Source organism: Scardinius erythrophthalmus, assembly GCF_964197995.2.
Source record: "Scardinius erythrophthalmus genome assembly, chromosome: 1".
NCBI classification, from domain to species: domain Eukaryota; kingdom Metazoa; phylum Chordata; class Actinopteri; order Cypriniformes; family Leuciscidae; genus Scardinius; species Scardinius erythrophthalmus.
The window spans coordinates 70,940,082-70,958,254 of record NC_138221.1 but is presented as its reverse complement, the minus strand read 5'-3'; the positions used below and the strand labels follow the sequence as shown (position 1 = coordinate 70,958,254).

At 42.8% G+C, this 18,173-nt stretch overlaps 1 protein-coding gene across 1 annotated transcript; it reads right to left on the bottom strand.

Moving 5' to 3' along the window:
* Nucleotides 1-1,636: 1,636 nt before the first annotated feature.
* axin2 (axin 2 (conductin, axil)) lies at nt 1,637-17,872 on the bottom strand. The gene is made up of 11 exons (XM_081387833.1): nt 17,323-17,872; nt 15,186-16,102; nt 12,118-12,258; nt 9,677-9,779; nt 8,172-8,312; nt 7,365-7,840; nt 7,096-7,263; nt 6,104-6,316; nt 5,912-5,992; nt 5,161-5,328; nt 1,637-2,986 (listed from the first exon to the last, which is right to left on the bottom strand). The coding sequence occupies exons 2-11, from the start codon at nt 16,013-16,015 to the stop codon at nt 2,860-2,862; spliced, it is 2,448 nt and encodes an 815-aa protein (XP_081243959.1). The 5' UTR covers nt 16,016-16,102; nt 17,323-17,872; the 3' UTR covers nt 1,637-2,859.
* Nucleotides 17,873-18,173: the final 301 nt, after the last annotated feature.

Below are 18,173 nucleotides of genomic sequence, written 5' to 3'. Positions count from 1 at the left end.
CTGGCTTACTTGAACACACACGTCACTACGCAACAAATAACGGCGCGCTTGTTCATTTGCATTGAAGCAATAGTTAAGATTACAAAGCATTTGGTGAACAGAAAAGACATTTTTATTTTCCAACATCCTATATTTGTTTGGTGTTCTTTGTACTTTATTGATCTGTCCTCCTAAAACACATTTATGGTGAAAAGGATGAAAGAGGAAGAGAAGGAGATGCTGGATGACAGGATTTAGTTTTAATAAGAAATTAATGTATGAAAACCAAATTTTATAACATATATAACCTTATGCGCCAGAGAAACGAGGGCGCCGCCATCTGTAGAATATTGTTTTTGAACTTCCGTTTTTGCGGTCGCTCTGTATATCTCTATGGCATTGCTGTCCAGGAGTAATTAGCTTTTGAAGTGGATTTACTTAATGTAAAGTTAACGAAAGTTATCATGAGGCCTGTAATGTTTAAAGCAGATGTCTTAACAAATGTCAGTCGACCGGGAAGATTTTAAAACGAGCCGTTCATTCATAAACATGCAAAATCGCTGTGAAAATACAGACCGGAAGTCAAGAGACAACAACGAGCGCAGCGCAGCGCTGAAAAGGGGCGGGGCTACATAAGGTCTATATCTGTATCTCAGATATAGTTAATCTGGTTAATTTCTCTTCTTTTCTTTTTTCTTTTGGCTAGTTGAAGTTCTGAATGGCCGGTAACTTAAAAAGTTAGTAGCAAAACTGGCCGGTGAGTGAAAAAGTTTCACCCTGATGGTGAATAATTGAAATACTAAACTAAGGCAGACAGATAAAACGATCTGGCAACAGTCCGCCAAAATGGCGACAAAACCCACCTGACGTGGTATATATATATATATTTATCATAATGGGCTGTTGTTGAGCTCGAGGGACACACTGGAGGAAGCAATAGGGGTTTTCTGGGAAAGGCCTTCACCTTGGACTTGGTTTCTCATGGAAGAAGGAGCTACGGGGGGTGAGATTTTAATTAAGCATGGAGGTGCTGGAGGGAATGATCCATGAACAAAGCCTTCAGTGGTGTACAAACAGCCACAGCGTTACCCCCGACTGGCAGGAACCCCGCGTGCACTTTAATGGATGGGATTAACAGCCAATCAGGGAGTCTCTTTATGAGATCCTCATGCTATCATTCATCTTGTCCTTACCTAACTTCCTGTTAGATACCCTAAAACTGGTCCCAGAGGAGTCTAAACCAGTGAGGAGGAGATCAACTGGTTAAAGTATAAGTAACTTTGAAGATCACGAGCAGGTTAAAGCCTGTTCTTTTGAACTTTCTATTAATCAAAGAATCCTGAAAAACAATTGTACACAACTGTTTTCAACATTGATAATAATCATAAATGTTTCTTGATCATCAAATCATCATATTAGACTGATTTCTGAAGGATCATATGACACTGAAGTCTGGAGTAATGATGCTGAAAATTCAGCTTTGATCACAGGAATAAATTACATTTTCAAATTAAAATATATTAAAATAGAAAATAAATTTAATTCCTGATCACAATCTTCTTGACTGGTAGTGTAGATTTAGTGTGGGTCTCATTCCCAGGGAATACACATACTGACACAAGACACAGTAGTTAAGCACACAAAACATGCCGAAGTTCATTTAAAAAATATAACTTTTAATAAAGGCTACATCTCTTCATAATTACAATAATTAAAGTACCAAGTCGTCTTTAAAATGAAGCTCTATATAATGCATAATTTACATTTTAAGTGGAACACAAACAAAATTTTGGGGGGAGGAAAACACTGAAAAGTAATGTCATGATTACAAGATATCCAAAGCATTAAAAAAACAAACTTATTTTTAAACATAAACCCCTCAGAAAAGCAAGGGAATATTCACACCCTGAAACAGGGCAGCACACAGCATGGTATCCATGTAGGCACAGGTACTGTATAATACACTAGCGATGGCATGTTTTTATCCGCTCATGCCAATTTATCCAGGCCTTTCCATTCAACGTTTACACAGGACATTAACCCTTTCCACGCACACTCTCGGATCTCTCTCTCTCAGACCATGCTGAATTTAAGCTTTTTTTTTTAAATAGTATGACTTCCTATTACTTGTTTTTTTCTAAGAGTTTTGGAACAGGTTCCAGGACAAGGCTATTGGTTCCTGTGCAATGTCTGGACCTTAAACCAAAGGCACTAAAGATGCAACAACTATTTAACTGGGCGTTAAAGGTAGAAATGTCCACCCAATCAGCAGAGAGGTTTGGAGAGGTTCGTTCTCGTTGGCAAAGAGGAGAAAATTCCTGGTACAGTCTTTTTGAGTTAAGGTGACGTGACTCCAGACATCCGTCCATGCATGTATAACATTGGAAAAGATCTCCCAATCAAATAAGCAGCTTGTCCATCATCTGAACACAGGTATGAGGGGAATGACAGTTTAATAAATAGCAATAAAGTCTTTAACTTGTGACAGAAGCATATTATAACTTTTGTGTACATATGAGCACCTCTGTTTTACACATGCACACATTCTCGCATTCAAACACATGTATACACATCTATAATTATCACAAATGCTGGTCAGCAGTTCGTGGTAAGGTAACACACCAATGGCATGTTGTAGTCCAAACAAGCAAGTGGTTTGACTGCATCTTCATTGGTCATAACATCTCTCTTAGTTTTCCCAAAGCAAAGGAACAATTTCTCACGATGCATTGCTGGTTCAGATCCCTCTGTACTTCATAGGCTAAGTATTCCTTCAATAGCTTGGTGCGCCAAACGTCTAAACTTCTTAAGCTTCATAAAAACGTCTATTTTCTGCTCTTCGAGTTAGTCTTGAGTGCTGGGTTAAGTCCACATGTTCGTCTAGTCCATTCTCTCCACTTTGCCGAGGATCTTGCCCTCATACATGGGCAGAACTGTGCAGTCGTCCCAGACCTCCTCAAACACAGCGCCGCATTCAAACTCATCACTGGCCTTCTTGAAGTAGTACCTGAAACAGAGAAAATGTACGATCAACAAACTGCTGGTGGCATTCACAAACATATAGATCCGTAAAGGGCATTCTTCCATTCCAGAAAACCACAAACGTCTGTGTTCAAAGCCTATGGACCAATTCATGTTGACTTTAAATATCCAGTAACACTTTATTTTGATGGTCCTAACAGGTCAACTAACTCATTTGTAGACTTAATATCTGCAAACTCTTCATTGTGATGCTCCTCCAACAGACTTTGCAAGTACATGTCAACTTAAGTACATTTCAAACCCTAACCGTACTAGTCTACTAATACTCTAAGTAACATTGCTCGTACATGTCTCCTAACTCGCCTTATAGTCAACAGAATGTGTTAAAGGGACCATCAAAATAAAGTGAAACCAAATATCCATATCAGACACTAATGCTATCCTGCATTGCAATCCACTATTTGGGGGACAAAGAGTTGCTTTAGCCTAAATTAGAGGGTCTGTTAAACACCACCACCCATCTACCATCAGACTTCTTGTGTCTAATTGGGAGCTCTGTTGAGCAAATGACGGGGATCTTTCACAAGGGTTGACATTTTTGGGTGCCGAGGAGTCTACACTAACTTTTTTTTCATTACCACACTGTGATGGGGACGAGTCTGAGCTTAATCTAGTGTTTGACCTTGATGGATAGCCTCTTTGCCTCATTTCTATTGTCCGATTTGTCTCTTTCCCTCCACCTCTGATGCACTAATGATCTCCACCTCCTCCAGAAGGAAGAGAAAACAGTGGGAGGGGAGGGAGTGGTGAGGTTTGCCTCAGTAATTGGCTTTGTAATGGAAAATGCCCCCTCTTACTAAATTGCGCTGCGGTGCATGCTAGGTTTTTACAAGCAAACACCACCAAGTCATAGAAACAGTTCACATAAAACACACACAGGAATAACCATGACTCAAAACAACAAGCAACGAGAACAAAGTTTATTTTCTTCTTTAAATATGTCGGAAACAATCCATTGTTTTTTCCCACTGCCCGAGCTTAACTTCATAAATGAGGGACAAACTAGAATACTTGCAACATGGCACATAATTACATCCTTATTTCTGGAGAATAAGCTATATCCTCCTCCGCAAAATCTTCAAAAGGGCAGCATGGCTCTTATTTGTTTGAAAAAAAAAAGAGAGAGAGAGGGAGAAGAAGAAAGAAAAAGAGAAAGAAGTCTTTCCATTGGAGCATGTTTTATATGGCAAGATTTTCTCTTCGCAACATCTGGCACCAATATCGTCTGGCAACTCTGGCAGTACTGTTCTTTGTTGAATTTCTGCCATGTTAAAATGACCCGACTCCACACATTTTCTGCGATTAAAACCTTCAGCTTTGAATTCCCTTTTCCTTGAAAATGTGCATGGTCAGAGAGGGGGTCCTTAACATTGGGAATTTTTCAATATTCATCTAGAATACAGGCATCAGACAAGCTATTGTTGATAAACTAGGGTTATCTAGATGGATAACCCCGCAACCGCATGTTCAACATTAAAGATTTTGGTCAAGCGGGATTTAAAAGCTATAACCAGCGTAGTTACCAGCAAAAGTTCCTCCGGTGTGCTTAAAATGGGCTTTTATGGAGACAACATGCACAAGGAAAACCATTGGCGGCCATCCGACAATACCCCATTCAAATAAAAAAGGGCAAAACAAAGAGAGCCTTTGATATAAATGAGAAGTAATCATTAAAAAAAAAAAGATAGTCTTATGTAAACACACACACAAATGTATGAGAGCAACGTAGCTTGATACAATTGTTGAAAAATGTGTGCGAGTCTTTGTGCATCAAATGAAAGGCCTGGGCTTCAAAGAGCTGCTTATTAAATGTGCCTTAAGATGAAATCAATACCAGATGTGACCAAACGGCTACAGTTAAAATTCCCTCATTCTTTCTTTCTCTGTGCAACCACCCCTCTCTCTCTCTCTTTCCTGCCGTCTTAACTCCATACTTGCTGCTAATGTGAGTGTTTACAGTAAACATCGTAGACTTGCAGAGACCAGTGTCAAAACACATCAAGAAATACCTTGCAAGAATATTTTTTGGGTCAGCCAATTTGCAAAACTAATATATACAAATTCAAAGTCTTCAGCGGCCTTAATATCAACAACCACCAAACATAATTTCTCTAGTTGGAAATGGAATTGAGAGTGTACCTGTAGTTGCCTTTTTTCCGTAGTTGTTCCTTGAAGTGTCCGAGTGTGAGGCTGTGTGTTTTCATCATTCTGCGGTACGGGATTTCCTCACCGCAAAAGAAGTACGTGACCACTGTCTCTGAGCCCAAACTACTGTGGCAACCGGACATCTTCTTGGGATCTTTCGGTCTGTAAAGACGAACAGAGATGAAAACAATTGTAAAGATAAAAATCACGGGAGAGTAAAATGTTAGCTAGTCCTTTAAGATCCGAACAAGGTGGCATTGGCTAAGGCAAGAATCACTGTTACTATTGCTCATGTAGGATTGATGACTTGAACTCTAAACCCTAATTATCAAACTTCAAGATTGTTTTAAATATTAGTTCATGACTAGGTTAATATTTGTCTAGGTTAAGCACACTAAAAAAAACAGAACAGTGTTTTAGTCAATTAGTTTTCTCAATAGTTGAATAAAGAGAATGATGACAGATCAATTATGCCCTACATTGGCCCCTTTCTCCACATCAGAAAGTGCATCTCAGCCTTAGACTGTGACAGAAGGTCAGCCAATTAAAAATGAAAAAGGGTTTTGCCATCAGGTGGCCAAAGCTCCACACTTTAAATACTAGCCAGGCCCAGAAACCAAGAGGAAGAACAACCAGATGTTTTTGAAGGAGGGGAAAGACAAATGGCTGCAAAGCATTTGAGGACTGTATGCATGTGTGTCATTCATCATTGAACAATGAATTATAGTGTACAGGAGATACGTACTCATCCGTTTGAAGCACTGAACTGCCATTTTGAACAGGCACTGGGTGACTCTTGTCTCTCTGAAGGCTTGATGTTGAATGCCTGTGAAGTGGAACCCATATAATCAATATTTACATCAATCAAGAGTTAAAAAAAAAAAAAAACGAAATTGCATACAAAGTGTTAAAAAAAGGTGCAGACTGGAACTCGTACCTCTGTTTAGAGGGTTTGGAAACTTCCTCCAGGCGTCTGCGGGCCTCTTCCAGCTGTGCGAGGGTGTTGGGAGGGGGTAGAGGTGGCATAGCAGGGTCCTGAACGAAGGGGTGTGCGGGCTGATGGGCACGGAGATGCCCACTGCTTCCACCACCTCCCCAGGTGATTGTGCGTGGGGAATCCAAACAGTGCAACTTCTTTGGATTTTGAGTGCTGCAACAATAGACAAATTCACCGTTTAAGCAAATGGCACAAAGACTCACAGGAATGAAAGTGAGCAGAGGCCAGATGTTAAGCCTCCATCTTCAAAATTGTTGCTCAATACAGTAACGAAAAGAGAATGCTTACTCCCAAGGGGTGTAAAAATGTATCATGTCACAATATATCGCAATAGAAAAGTGCAACAGTGTGTATCGTGGATAGTGACAATATGTATTGTGTATAGTTCACCCCCAAAAAAATGTCTATGAGGAAAAAATTCAAGTTTTCAGAGTTTTAATGTCAGCCCTACATTAAACTGCTGTATATAATGTTGAATATAATGTATAATAATGCAATGGGCGAATATTTGGGGGTCCTGATAATGCCACATGTCTTATGTTACCAGTAAAAAGTGGCCTACATTCTTTTAAACATATCTAGTCATTGACAGAGTGCAAGCATATTCGTCTAAAATAATTCTGTGTTTTCAGCTTCAGAATCATGAATATTTTGGTGTCACCATTGTCCTGTGCTTTGGGTTTCCAGCAACAAGTCCAAGACCAATACCAAATTTAGCATTTTAATCAACAGTACATTTTTTGTTAATCTTTTACCAAATGTCTTGGAGTATCGCAATAATATAGTATCATGAGTTCAGTATCGTGATATGTATCGAATCGTGACATGAGGGTATCGTTACACTCCTATTACTCTATACTCTATTACACTATTGCTCCTAACTAAACATTGGTAGTAGCAAAGGTGCATGCACAAGAATTTTCAAGACAGACCTGTGGGGCTTGTGCTTGGTCTGTCGGTCGCTCTCCAGGATCCACTGCCAAACGTTTTGAGAGCGGTCTGTACTGTCAGCTGGCAACTGAAGGAGACTGTTCTCCAACCCTTCCGTGTTCACCTCCTCTCCAGATTTACACAAACGCTTGGATAAAGAGCTGCAATGCCTAGCAGCAGGAAAATACAATTTTAGAAAAACTTCTATTGACACCAGGATGCCACAATTAAAAAGCAATGAAACATGTAAAGAATAAAAGCTGTAGTATACCCCAAGGCCACTTCTGCAGAGCTGCCACACTGGTCTCTTCCCAGACTCCGACTGCGAATGTAAGGGGCAGAACCGCAATCTGAAGACCCATGGCACAGGCACTGCACCCGCTGGGTCGCCTCCGCCTCGATCTGCTCCTTGCTTTTGGGCCCAGCGTGGTGATGGATGTAGTGGTGATGGATGTGCTTGGTTGACTGTCTGGAGATGAAGGTCTTGGCTGGCACGTGTCCATTCACAGAGCCAGACTGCGACCTGGTGCTGGGACCTCCCCGAGGGAGTGGGCGCTGCTCAGGAGAGCGGGAGCGTGGGGAATGCCGAAGCATTCCTGGAGACTGACAGCCAGGAGTCTTGAGGACTCGGGAAAGGTGCTCGTCCAGGATGGCCTGGGGGTCCTCCTCGTAAGAGCCAGGAGGGAGCAAAGGCAGAGAGTGGGATGCACTGCTTCCAGACACCTCAGATTCATCCCGCTCCTCCTCCTATAAGCGCACACAGAAACGCAATTTTAAAAAGAAATACTTGCAAACGGCCATTTAGGGGAACGGTTTAAGGCAGTGGTCTCAAACTCAATTCTTGGAGGGCCACTGCTCTGCCCAGTTTAGCTCCAACCAGCTCAAACTCACACCTGCAAGGAAGTTTCCAGTAATCCCGAAGACCTTGATTAGCTGGATCAGGTGTGTTTGATTAGGGTTGGAGCAAAACTGGAATTGAGTTTGAGACCACTGGTTTAAGGAAACAGAACTCAACTCGTTAACTGTTTAACGATTAGACATAGTGACAACATTTCCAGAGAATTGCAGCAAAACAAACCTCCTGAATCTGCTGAAGTCTCTCCTCCAGGGAGCTCATGGTTTCCCGTTGCCGCTTCAGATGCTCCAGTTTGGCTATCAACTGTGCTGCAAAGGCTGCTGGCTCCACGGGAGTCATCTCCTTAGGTGGCCGCCGCGTCCTCTGCACAACCAGAGAGAGAGATACAGATTAGCAAGGAGACCAGACAGGACAGGAGGGGTTGATTTCTACAGCTGCCCTCCCTGCATAAGTCTACTGCCCATCCAATGCACACACAAACACAGACACATGCCCCACACCACTGGCATGGGCCGCTGCCGGCATGAGCAGTTGGTCACGCTCTAAGGAGCCTCGGCTTGTTCCCTCTGTAGTGCAACCAAGCCATCAGCCCGGCCTGTGAAGTGAGGCAGCTTCAAAGAGCCCTCGTCAAATATCAAACGCTCACCAGGGGCGGCAGGGACACTGGCTTTACATCTAGCTATAAAAGTCACATATCGACAGGGGGAAAAAGGAGGAGGCAAAGAAAAAAGGAAAGAGAGGGGGATTAAAAGAAGAGAAAGTAAGATGGTGAGATGTGTGCCGCCACTAGAGGAGTCAAGCGGTGGGAGATCAGAAGCGCCGAGGTAATTTATTCCCCCCCAACGACAGCGGGCACCTTTGAGCTACAGTAGCCACATTATCCTCCTTCCCCATGTGTGTGCGTCTCACACAAGGATTTTCAATCACTTTCTTATTATTTTTATTATTATGTTGCGCCCTGCCTTTCTTGATTTGGCTTCCTCTTTCCATCTCTTTGTGGAGATGAAGGGAAAGACGAAAGAGAGAAGAAAGGCAGACGAGTTGCTGGTGAGACTTGCAGCAGCTCTAGGCCCCCGCTGCCTAAAAGTAACATCCCGGGAGAGGCAGCCAGTCGGCACCAAATCAGAAGGGAAATATTACAAGATAGAAAAAAGGGGAAGGGAAGGAAAGAGAGAGAGAGAGAGACAACACAGAAAATGGGAAGTTTTTCCAACACAGAGCTTGAAATTGCATGTATGGGAGTACAAGTGCACAAAGAGTGACCAAAGTGACGAGGAAGAGGAAAAAAGAAACAGAAAGGATGAGGAGGGTGGATACGGGTTTGTTTGACTTGATTAACAAGTTGTCTTTCCAAACCCTCTCTCCAAACACAAACTGACCCTCTCTTTTTTGTGCTTTCAGGGAGACAGGGAGGAAACGAGGGAGAGGGGGATGGAGGGTGCTGTTGGAGGACTAAAAAGGGTGCAGCTCAGTTGGAAGTTGTCACTTCCCTTGAAGTCAGCCCCATTCATCCGCTGATCAAAGCGCTCTCAGAGAGAGACAGTTGATTCTGGTGCCTCAGGATAAAACAGACTCATTTAGTGCGGTGTGGCAGTTTATTAAGAGTCATTATCCGAGAAAGAGCACAACAACACGAACGGTCCACAACCGTGAGAGGGTAATGCTTTTTAATTGGGGGTGATGTTGGAGTTGTGTGTGTAGTTCAGAAGAATGGCAAGGACACTTACAGGGAACGGAGGTAGAGACACTTGGCCGTTCATCCTCATGTTGCGCTGCATCTCTCGTTGTATTTGTTTTTTACTTCCCAGCTTGTAAGGAGGGATGGCATCTCTATCAGGACACATAGAGAACGATGAAGGTTATTCACTGCCCATACTCATACACAAACATTCACATGCTGCACAAACATCTTTAGCACCAACAGAGTGTTTCAAAGAAACTCGGATACAAACAGATCAACACTTACTATGTTGTGGAAATAATGGCCCAGAAAACAGTGCACTCTCACCCTATGCAAACTCTTGCCCAGCAGACGCCCGGGGTTACAATCAAACCCGAAGGGCAGCAAAACAAGTGTTGCTACTAATGCCAACGCACAATCAAGCACAGCTACCGACTATCATATGACGCTACCAATAACAATAAAAAGACGTCTCGTGTTTCCATAAACACTCCTAATCCATCTAATCCATGGCAGAATGTTCCTAAACCTCCACCTCTTCAAACTTGCCCTTTCTTGCCTCTAAATCCAGACATCTTTCTCATCCTTCGCTATGCTTTAAAAAAAAAAAATAATAATAATTTTTTAAAGCCAGGCCAGTTTCCTTTGCTCTGTTCTGACTCTGAAGTGTATGACCTAGCCCAAATGCAGTTTCCAGCACGTCTTTGAAAGCTCACAGTCATGCGCATAAAGCCGTCGCTCCAATCTTCATTTGGCAAGCGCTCGGCAGTCAGCCTCTGATCTTGCGCACATCAAAAGGCTGGTTTGTAAGATAAGGTAATGTTTGAAGTCGGCGCAGCGGCATTCCCTAGCGTCCAAGTAAATCCATAAATAAGATATAAGCAAAATTTCCCCCACTTCTCCTCCCCTCCCTCGCTCCCTCCCTCCCTTTATCTGGAATTCAGATTCTGATTTAACGCTGTGCCTTTTAACTCAAATAAAAACGCAGCTATTCCAATCAAATCAGCCTCCAAATAAAGAACACAGAGGCTGTTTTCCCCACCGCGTATGCTACTTCAAAGTGGCACAAATAAAAAACATAAAATAAAATAAGAAATGCAATGGCTAAATATGGGTAAAATCAATGGACAGGAGCATGTAGATAAAAATAATGTGATAAAAATTAGTGTTTTCAGAACAAGTAAATGTTTGATAAACTTTTTTTTTTTTCACCGATTCATTTGAATACATTTCTACTACACTTCAAATGGGAGATGATATGAGTTCAGTATGAGGACGAGTCACCCAAGAAAGCTGTTGCACATTTCATTTAAGTGCTGAATGGTTGCACCTATCAAAATATTAATCTTTGGTTCAATCAGCCCACTGTCCACAGACACTTTCTCTGTTCGGAGCTTTGGGGTGTCACAGGCTGGCTGTGCTTTATGGGAATCTCCTATTCACTTGTGCAAGTAATTTTCAAAGCAGCCAGCCACCCTCTTATCCCTCTAAGCTCCCGGGGCCTAACAATGGGCTGAAAGCGATTCAGTTAAGCCTTTCATCCAGCATGCACTTTATTTCTCACTCTCTGCACTTAGCTATGCACTCGCACAATTGCCTCTGCCGCAAACACAGAGGGAGGGGGGGGGGCTGCTTTCAGGCTGAGGTGGGGTTGAATGGGTGGTGTACGTGAGCGTCTGGGGCATGGGGGTCCCAAACACCCTAATCCCAGGTGACCTGCTCTTGTGCTCCAGAAATGGCTAACCTCTCAAAAGGCCTAGCTGACACTGAATCCCTCCGTTCCAGCCGCGGTGGGCTCATACCAAACCTCCCTGCGAGTTGAAATTCCTTTAATTTACTGTCCACATGGCGAGTTACCCCCCCACCACCACCACCCCTCCCTTTTTTCCTGGGACAATGGCAATACCAATAAATAATGACTATGTCTTTGGTGACTATGTTGTGCAAAGTCTGAAAAGAAAGCCCTTGAAGATCAAAGCTATTTAGGAAAAGAGCATGAGCAAAAAAAGGAGGACAAACTAGCGGGTATCATTTCCTGTTGAAGAATTTGCAAACATTAGCTTTAATTAACGGATAGAGGAAGCACATTATCTCTATCTACTCTTGGGTCCACTCCAAGCCACTCCAGACTCCGGCAATGCATTAAAAACATCTCATAAACACATTTAAATGTCAATGTATCACCTGAATGTGCACCAACCATCTCATTACCATGACTAAATACTTAAACTCAATGTCTACCAACAGCCCGAGAGAGATGTTAGTCTTTGACCACAGGCTAAAGATACGCTGTACTATTAATCTTTCAAGATCTTATTTATAGGCATCATTCAAAATGGTCTAAGATAATCAACAGTGCTATCTAGGTAGGCAGCTTATACCATGTTACGAAACAGCTTATGAAACAGGCAAATATAGAAAGACTGTTTTAGAAAGACACATTTTCTTATTACTTTGGTTAATATGATGAGACATGTACACACTTACACACTACTGTCTGTCATAGACATAGAGTCATCTGTCAGGGCATCACTGGAGACCTCACTGTCATTGGCACTGGTGGCAGGGGCAAAACTATAACCGGACGTAACACGATAGGGGTTTCCAGGGTCATTGCGTCTGTAGGACCTACAGGGACAAAAAAAAATCTTGGTTTTTAGTTGAAAGGATGGTGTAGTTGTTAAATCTCAACGCTGGTAACTGGAAGGATGCTTGGTTAATTCATGAATTCACAACTGAGCAAGACACTTATCCTCAGGTTACTCAGAAGGGGCTGAACCTATAAGGTTCAAAAGTGTATCGCTTTCCGAAATGTCTTTCTCAGCCTTGCCACAAAGGGAACTACAGCGGCTAATAGTGTAAAACGGACAGTTTTCTTTTTTCAGGAAAATTACTGTCATGGCAGAGCAACAGTTTGAAGGGGAACTTAGCTAGCTATAAACAGCTTGACTAACTTTTGCCACCTTAAAAAAGGTGACACATCCAGTTAAGGAGACAGACATCTGAAGGTAACCTGTTTGCCATCTCCACAACTGAGGCTTGTTACCACCATAGTAAAGCAAGAAAGTATGTTAAGTATTACTATGATTCTAGCTTACTTAAGCTGGACTGTGACGCTATTTTATTCTGGAAACAAACTTTGTTGCATTATTGTCCTGTTATCTCTGTAAAGCTACTTTGAAACAATCTACATTGTAAAAAGCACTATATAAATAAAGGTGACTTGACTTGACTTAGCTATGTGGATTAAAACATTAGTGGGAAATCCAGTTAATGGGACAGACATCTGAAGGTAACCTGTTTGCCATCTTGACAACTGAGGCTTGTTACCACCATAGTAAAGCAAGAAAGTATGTTACGATATCATCCAAATATTAGTTTTGCCATTTAGAGCAAAAAAAAAAAAAAAAAAACTTCCACCATGGCCTCCCTTATGTTTGTGAAAACGGTCCAGCTATTTTTACTAGCCCTTTTTTCTTGGTGTTGGGGGGGGGGACTCAAGCTCAGTTTGTCTTTTCTCTTCTCTTCCCTTTCATCTCTCTTGCCCCACCTCCCCCCTGGGGCAGCCCGGTGAGGGTTGATCAGGGGGAAAGTTAAGTGAGCAGCACATCTGTGTGAATTGCCAATGCCACTTCCCCTCAGTGGAGCATATCTGGGGCCTTTTGTCTGGGCCAGGCACCCCATTCCTCACTTTACCTCCCCCTTCCAAACTTTCCCGTTTCATGTCATTCCTTCTCTTGTGCTGTTTCCTCTGCAAGGGCACCTCCTCCACATACCCACCCCTCCCAATCTCTCTCTCTCTCTCGCTCTCCATACCCCTCTCTCCTGCTGTGACACATTCCTGCTCCACTGGAATAGGAGGAGGAGGAGGAGGTAGAGAACCTGAGTCGGACCAAAAGAGAGTGAGAGAGAGGGAAATAAAGAACATGAGAGAGCGGAAAGAAAGAAGAGAAGAAGGGGGAAGGAGGGCCTCCTCTTTATGAGAATGCCTACTGCCAGCAGCGCTGTGAGGGGAGACCCAGCAGGACTATAGCCTACGGCCCCAACTCAAACCTGACCTTTGGAAGCTCTCGCTCAGAGTCAGGTATTTAGCACAGCTGGGTTCACATTCTTCCCTCGCTCACCCCCTCATTCATGCTTTCTTTCATGAGGTGCCTCGCCCCCCCTCTGTCCTTCTTTTCCGCTCGCTCAAAAAGTGTGCTTATTCTCCATCCGTCGGGGTTTTTTTTTCCTAGATAAAAGTGCGAAGAGAGGCAGTTGAAAATCAGAGGAGAACGGCGGTAAATAAGAAACGGAGGAGATGAAGGCCACGGTCTCTGTGACTCACAGAGGAACCGCTGCTGCGTGTTGTTTTGTGAATAACTCGATTCAGAAACACAGAAAGAGAGAGGGAGAGAAATAAGTTCCACATGCTTCAGATGAACAAAAAAAAAGTGCCCCGAGAGAGAGGAAAAACAGACTGCTCAAGGAGCATTCTTCAAAAAGAAATCAGGGAATAACATCAAAAAAAAAAAAAAAGAGAGAGAGACTTTGCTTACTCTTGTCTGGTTCTTAATCATCTCCTACATAAACAACCAGACAAAGATAAACAGAGATGAAACGTTCTGTCACCTTCTTCAAGATCACCCTCCCAATGGGCTGTCTTTGAGACGGATAAACATTTGTCTGGCACCACACCTTGATGGGTCACCTCATTTACAACCTCAAGTGCTGTGACAGGTATTAATTCATCAAACCCGATTTCCCCGGGTGTTTTGTTACACCCAGACTATATACGTCTTTGAACAACCAAACCAACAGCTCGTCAAGACATCTTAAAGGTGTCAAACACACATTAAATAGTGCAATAACAGAATCAAAATAAGTGAGTTAGGTACTTTTTTTTGTTAATAACAAAGCAAATACAACAGTTTCATTTTTGAAGCGGTGACTTTTTTTTATGTGTGCGCCACTTGTTTTATCTATTTGACGGCTGAAACCAATTTTGCATTGTGAACTAGCCTTGATCCTTGAAGATGATCCTCTAACGGCGGAAGAATTTCAAAGCAGAGGAAACTGTGTGGAGCCAGCAGAGGGCCTGGTGCAAGACAATATTTACATGAAAGGAAGAGCTGCTCTATTGATGTTTTTTTCCCCTTCTCTCTCTCTCTCTGCGTAATGCAAGCCAGGTGAGAGCAAACCGCTCCAAACTTGCGAGAAAGGGCCTCTCATGTTTAAAGCAAGAATTCAGTGCAATAGCAACATGAAACGGTATAATGTGCTTAAAACTCATTAACAATTGATTAGTTTGTCATTGACCTGATAAACGTATCCAAAGCGACTTGCATTAGAGAGAATTCATCCTTCTGGAGTAACCTAAGAGTTCGTGTCTTGCTCAAGGACAGTGATAGCTCATGGATCAAGCAATCTTTGTGATGTTTCAACCCACAACAGTTACAACACTGGGTCTTTAATCACTAGGCTGCATGATTCACGAAGCAGTCCCAAGCAACTTTGCAGGATTATGAATTTATAGTGGTGGCATATGGTGAAAAAGAGATTTTTGGATGTCTTACCTGTAGCTTTTCTCTAATGCTTCCGCTGCACGAAGGGAAGGTGGTGACCGTAGCGCTTTGGCAGACAGACCCACTACAGTGGCCAAAGCTTTGGCTTTAAAGTCATTACAACTCCATTCCTCCTCTTCATTTAGAGTCGGCATCGGCAAGTATCCGCATACCAGTTTTAGGCCTCCTAGTCCATTGGGATTCACATGACTTGGGTTCTCGCATCCGGTTCTGACGTACTCAAGGTATATGTCTGAGGTCAGGAACGTCTGATAGGCATTCTCCTCCATAGCCGTCTGGATCTCCATTTGAGCCTGATCAAACATCGCGGAGTCAATCTGCTGACGCTTAATATTATCCCTAATAAAGGTCTTAGTGGCAGGTTTAAGCTGCTTGGCCACAACGCTGTTGTTCTCAATATACCGCTTGTAAATGGCTTTGGCAACTCTGTGCGTTTTGGTATCCTTGAGGTCCATTTGCCTGAAACCATTGCAGGCAAACCAAAAATCTAAAGTGTCCTCACATTTCTCACGTTCAAGATATGCCCGGAAAAGTTGAGCACCGTCCTGGTCCCCAAGAAGGAAGTGCAAAGATTTGGTCCACCGGGCAAGAGGGGAGTCCGGCGATGCACTGCCCTCCGGTTCCCCAAGTCCATCCTCATCCCTCCTGGTTGTCGAGCGGCGAGGATCAGCCATAACGGTTTTCACAGGATCCTTCGGTCTCATCATGGCCAGTTTGCTGGGATGGTGGCATGTCGTCTCACCCTCTTCCCCTGGGACCGGTGGACGTGGGTCATCTTCTCTGAAGCTAGTGACCATAGGATCTGTTAGTGTCCTATTCATGGCTCTTGCAGCTCCAGCAGCAAAGCCTTCAGTGTGAAGCTCAGCTGTAATCTCCTCTCTCTCTTAAATCAGCAGGGGAGCTTCTCTCTGAAACACAAAGTATTGATCTCATCAAAACCAGATCCGCCCCAAAACTTCAAAAGAGTCACTTCAGACACACATATCTACATTGTGCGCACTTGCGGTGTACAATCGGCTTCGTCGAATGCAATCAAAGCGACCTGGTTTAAATTCAATGCAGGCAAGATATGAGATATTTATAACTTTTTTAAATAAAAAAAGAGATCATTTTAAATATCTACCGGGTTACATTACTTTTTTTTCTCACTTAAGCCCAGTCTGAATCACCTCGTCGCAATGAAACGAGGAAAAACTTCAAAGAAAACTGAGCTTAGCCGACCAGTTTGGCCATTTTTAACAAAACTAAAACGATCAAACATCCCGTTCTCAGTTGTATGAAGAAAATAAAATCTACAACGGTCTAAACTCAATCAAGAAGCTCAGAACTCAAAGCTCAGATGGTTTTAAAACGGCGGCATAAGAAAACCGCATTTCACTTTACCGTTCAGTGTTTAATTGTGCAGAAAAAATATCGCGCAAATTTCGACTCCGAAATCGCAATGAAGCGCAAAATAACGCGAACCCATTTAATCGATGGCATGCTTACTTACAGTATATCTGTACAGTAGAGACTGGTGTTAGCCAATACCATCAATACGAGTTCAGAATGACCACTCTTAAAGAAGGTATAATTGCGCAATGTATAGTAAAACTACATACAATCATAATAAAAACAACAATAATAGCATAGTACAAAGCTACACTTTCAATGAAAGGCTCTAAAATGCATCATATAATATACAACTGCATCGACACACATACAGAAGAGTCTTTAAAAACACATTTAGACGCGTCTCCAAACTATTCGTTCAGTTTTAAAGGATCAAACAAACCGCGGAAATTTCCTTACGGATATAAAGAGTGGTCGAATATCCAATCCATGAGAAATAAAACAAAAACACGCTGCGTTCAACTTCAAGCCCATCAGGAAAAACAAAAGTGTGAGATCACAGGGGGTGAAGTCCCATAACACCACCATGAATACACTTTAAACACTCTAATCTAACGTCAAAACAACACAATAAAAACACAAACCCAAAACACGCGCTTTAACGCAGTGTCTATCAGAAATACTTTATTTCACAGCGACACATGACTTCAAAGTCGGTAAACAGCACATCAAAGCAATAGCATGGGGCCAGCGCTGGGAGAACACACACATACACACACACACTGCTCGAACTCACCATCCATCCATGAGTTCAGTCCCCAAAAGTCCCAGTTTTCCAACAACAGAACAAATATAATCCACAATATATATCCAATTGCGCGCAGTCCTCTTGTCCTCTGATGTTGTTTAGTGTCAAACGCAGATTTGAGGTTTTCCAGCGTACACTTCCTCCAGTAAAGAGCACACTAGATCCCTGTATAGTGTGTGTGTGTTTGAATGCGCTCTGGTCTCTTATTCCAGTGTGGACTGAGCTCAGGGTTTAAGAGCGGACATCAAAGCGCGCAGCCGACCGCACGGTCCCGACAGATACATACAACACTATTCCTCTCCTTCCCGCTTTAAAACCACACAGCTCGCTCCAAAAAAATGTCTAAACGCACTTATTTATTATTAGCTATGCTTCTAACCCGAATGCGCTCAGTGAGTTGCGGAAAGCGCCCGTTCGCTGAAGTCCGTGAGGGGAAAGTTTCAACCGAGGCGCGAGGACCTTATCAAAGCGCAGAGATCTTGAGCCGACTCCCCTCGAGCTGTGGAGCGTCAGGAGTAAGTGATCCTGCTGTTGCTACAGAAACTTTAAAGACACAGGCCGCTTTTTCCCTCTGAGGACTCGCAGTTAACTCCTCCGTTACCATACGCACAGTTAACCCCTTCGGTACCATACGCACAGTTTTAACCCATTCGTTTCTGCGTCCAGATTCTGAATCTGAATCAGAATGAGGTTTATTCGCCTGCTGAAAGCTGAATAAATAATCTTTCAATTGATGTATGGTTTGTTAGGATAGGACGATATTTGGCCGAGATACAAGTATTTGAAGATCTGGAATCTGAGGGTGCAAAAAAATCGAAACATTGAGAAAATCGCCATTA

Bases quoted from the DNA above. Each gene is read 5' to 3' on its own strand.
- axin2 (XM_081387833.1), bottom strand. From the start codon at position 16,015: ATGAATAGGACACTAACAGATCCTATGGTCACTAGCTTCAGAGAAGAT. The intron at 7,841-8,171 runs GTTTGTTTTGCT...GTGCGCTTATAG, and splicing joins GACTTCAGCAGATTCAGGAG to GAGGAGGAGCGGGATGAATC. The intron at 7,264-7,364 runs GTATACTACAGC...TCCTGCTGCTAG, and splicing joins TCTGCAGAAGTGGCCTTGGG to GCATTGCAGCTCTTTATCCA.